At 40.2% G+C, this 1,306-nt stretch overlaps 1 protein-coding gene across 1 annotated transcript in view; it reads left to right on the top strand.

Annotated features, from left to right (window-relative positions):
- Window positions 1-332: 332 nt before the first annotated feature.
- The window catches only part of LOC107700251 (fibrinogen C domain-containing protein 1-like), a 42,371-nt gene continuing 41,397 nt past the window's right edge, over window positions 333-1,306 (top strand). Inside the window, exons 1-2 of the mRNA XM_016501855.1 lie at window positions 333-614; window positions 823-905. Coding sequence (XP_016357341.1) covers window positions 834-905 — 72 coding nt within the window. The 5' untranslated portion in view covers window positions 333-614; window positions 823-833. The remainder of the gene's footprint in view (window positions 615-822; window positions 906-1,306) is intronic.

The following is a 1,306-nucleotide window of genomic DNA, read 5'->3' as shown; positions in this document are numbered from 1 at the left end:
ACGTTTTACATTTCTGCTATTCGTTCCATCAGAAAAATCCTCGATAGGCTCCAAATGCTCTTTACTGCCAGCTCACTCATCAGTTCTCGGCTCATTGTGATTCGGACATGTTCGCTTTCCGGTTGAATGAGTCAGAGAGTTGTTCACTCGTGACCGAATCGTTCAGTTTAGTGCGGTGAGCAAATAGTTCAGACCGGTTTAGTGAATCGGTTCGAATGAATCATTGAAAAGATCCGACTCAAAAGAACGATACGCTCACGGATCGGACATCGCGGTGTAAGCGCGAGATAGGGAGGGGGATGGATTTCAGGAGCTCCACCACAAACGTGTCCTTACACCACAGGAATGAAGCTAATCAAACGGACGCGTAGCACACAGTTATTTTGCATAACTTAATGGTTTATTATCTAAATCCACGTCTTTTTTGTTTCTCACAGACTGAACAGGGAAAGTTTTATATCCGAGGAGGAATACCTGCCAACGAACGGAACGCATCATCCGCAAACCGTCACACCTTCGCCTCAGTATTTGAGTGCGTTGAGGAGATCGGATCTGCTTTCGGACTGCATTTTCTTGTTTGTTTCTTTTTGGGGGTGAGGGACAAGTCCCTTAAAGTACGTATATTTTTCTTTTACAAAATGAGTGTGGATCTCTAGTTCTGTCCCCCGTTTTCTGTAGGTTTGTGCGGATCATCTTGTGAAGTAGTTTTAGTTCGCCTAGATTGTTGTGTTCTCTCCCTTTTCTCTTTCTTGGATGCTGGATTTTAAGACTGACAGTCCCGTTCTCTCCTCATGCCCATGAAAACAACTCTCGGATGGTAAGGATTCCAGAGAATGGTAAATGATCGATGGAAAATCATGAACAGTGTTTCAGAACTCGAGGATGGACAGCAGCATAAATCGCAGGTATGTTGCACGCGCGTCATGTATGGAGCTACTTAGACCTGTGTCGATGCATTCGTGATGTTCAGGCAGGTCAAAAACTATAGATATGACCATATGCAGGTCTCATTGCGTTTTATATAGACAGCAAACATAAATATTACTCGGAACTGAATATTTGAAAACACATGCCGCTATTAACAAATCACGTCATGCTTTCAGACCTTGAAGATTAGGCTAAACTATTTGTTTAAACAAATATTATTTGATCAAATTATAGTAATACATTTTAGCATTTGTCTTCTTGACTATTCTGTGTCTTATAACTAATTGCTTTGGATAAGAAAGCGCTGCCTAGAAAGAGATTTAAGGAGTATGATTATTTATTATATATATATATATATATATATATAAATATATATAAA

The sequence above is a fragment of the Sinocyclocheilus anshuiensis genome, unplaced genomic scaffold, assembly GCF_001515605.1.
Source record: "Sinocyclocheilus anshuiensis isolate Anshui unplaced genomic scaffold, SAMN03320099.WGS_v1.1 scaffold477, whole genome shotgun sequence".
Taxonomy (NCBI): Eukaryota; Metazoa; Chordata; class Actinopteri; order Cypriniformes; family Cyprinidae; genus Sinocyclocheilus; species Sinocyclocheilus anshuiensis.
Note: the sequence above shows the minus strand (reverse complement) of the source record. Positions and strands in the feature narration are given on the sequence as shown.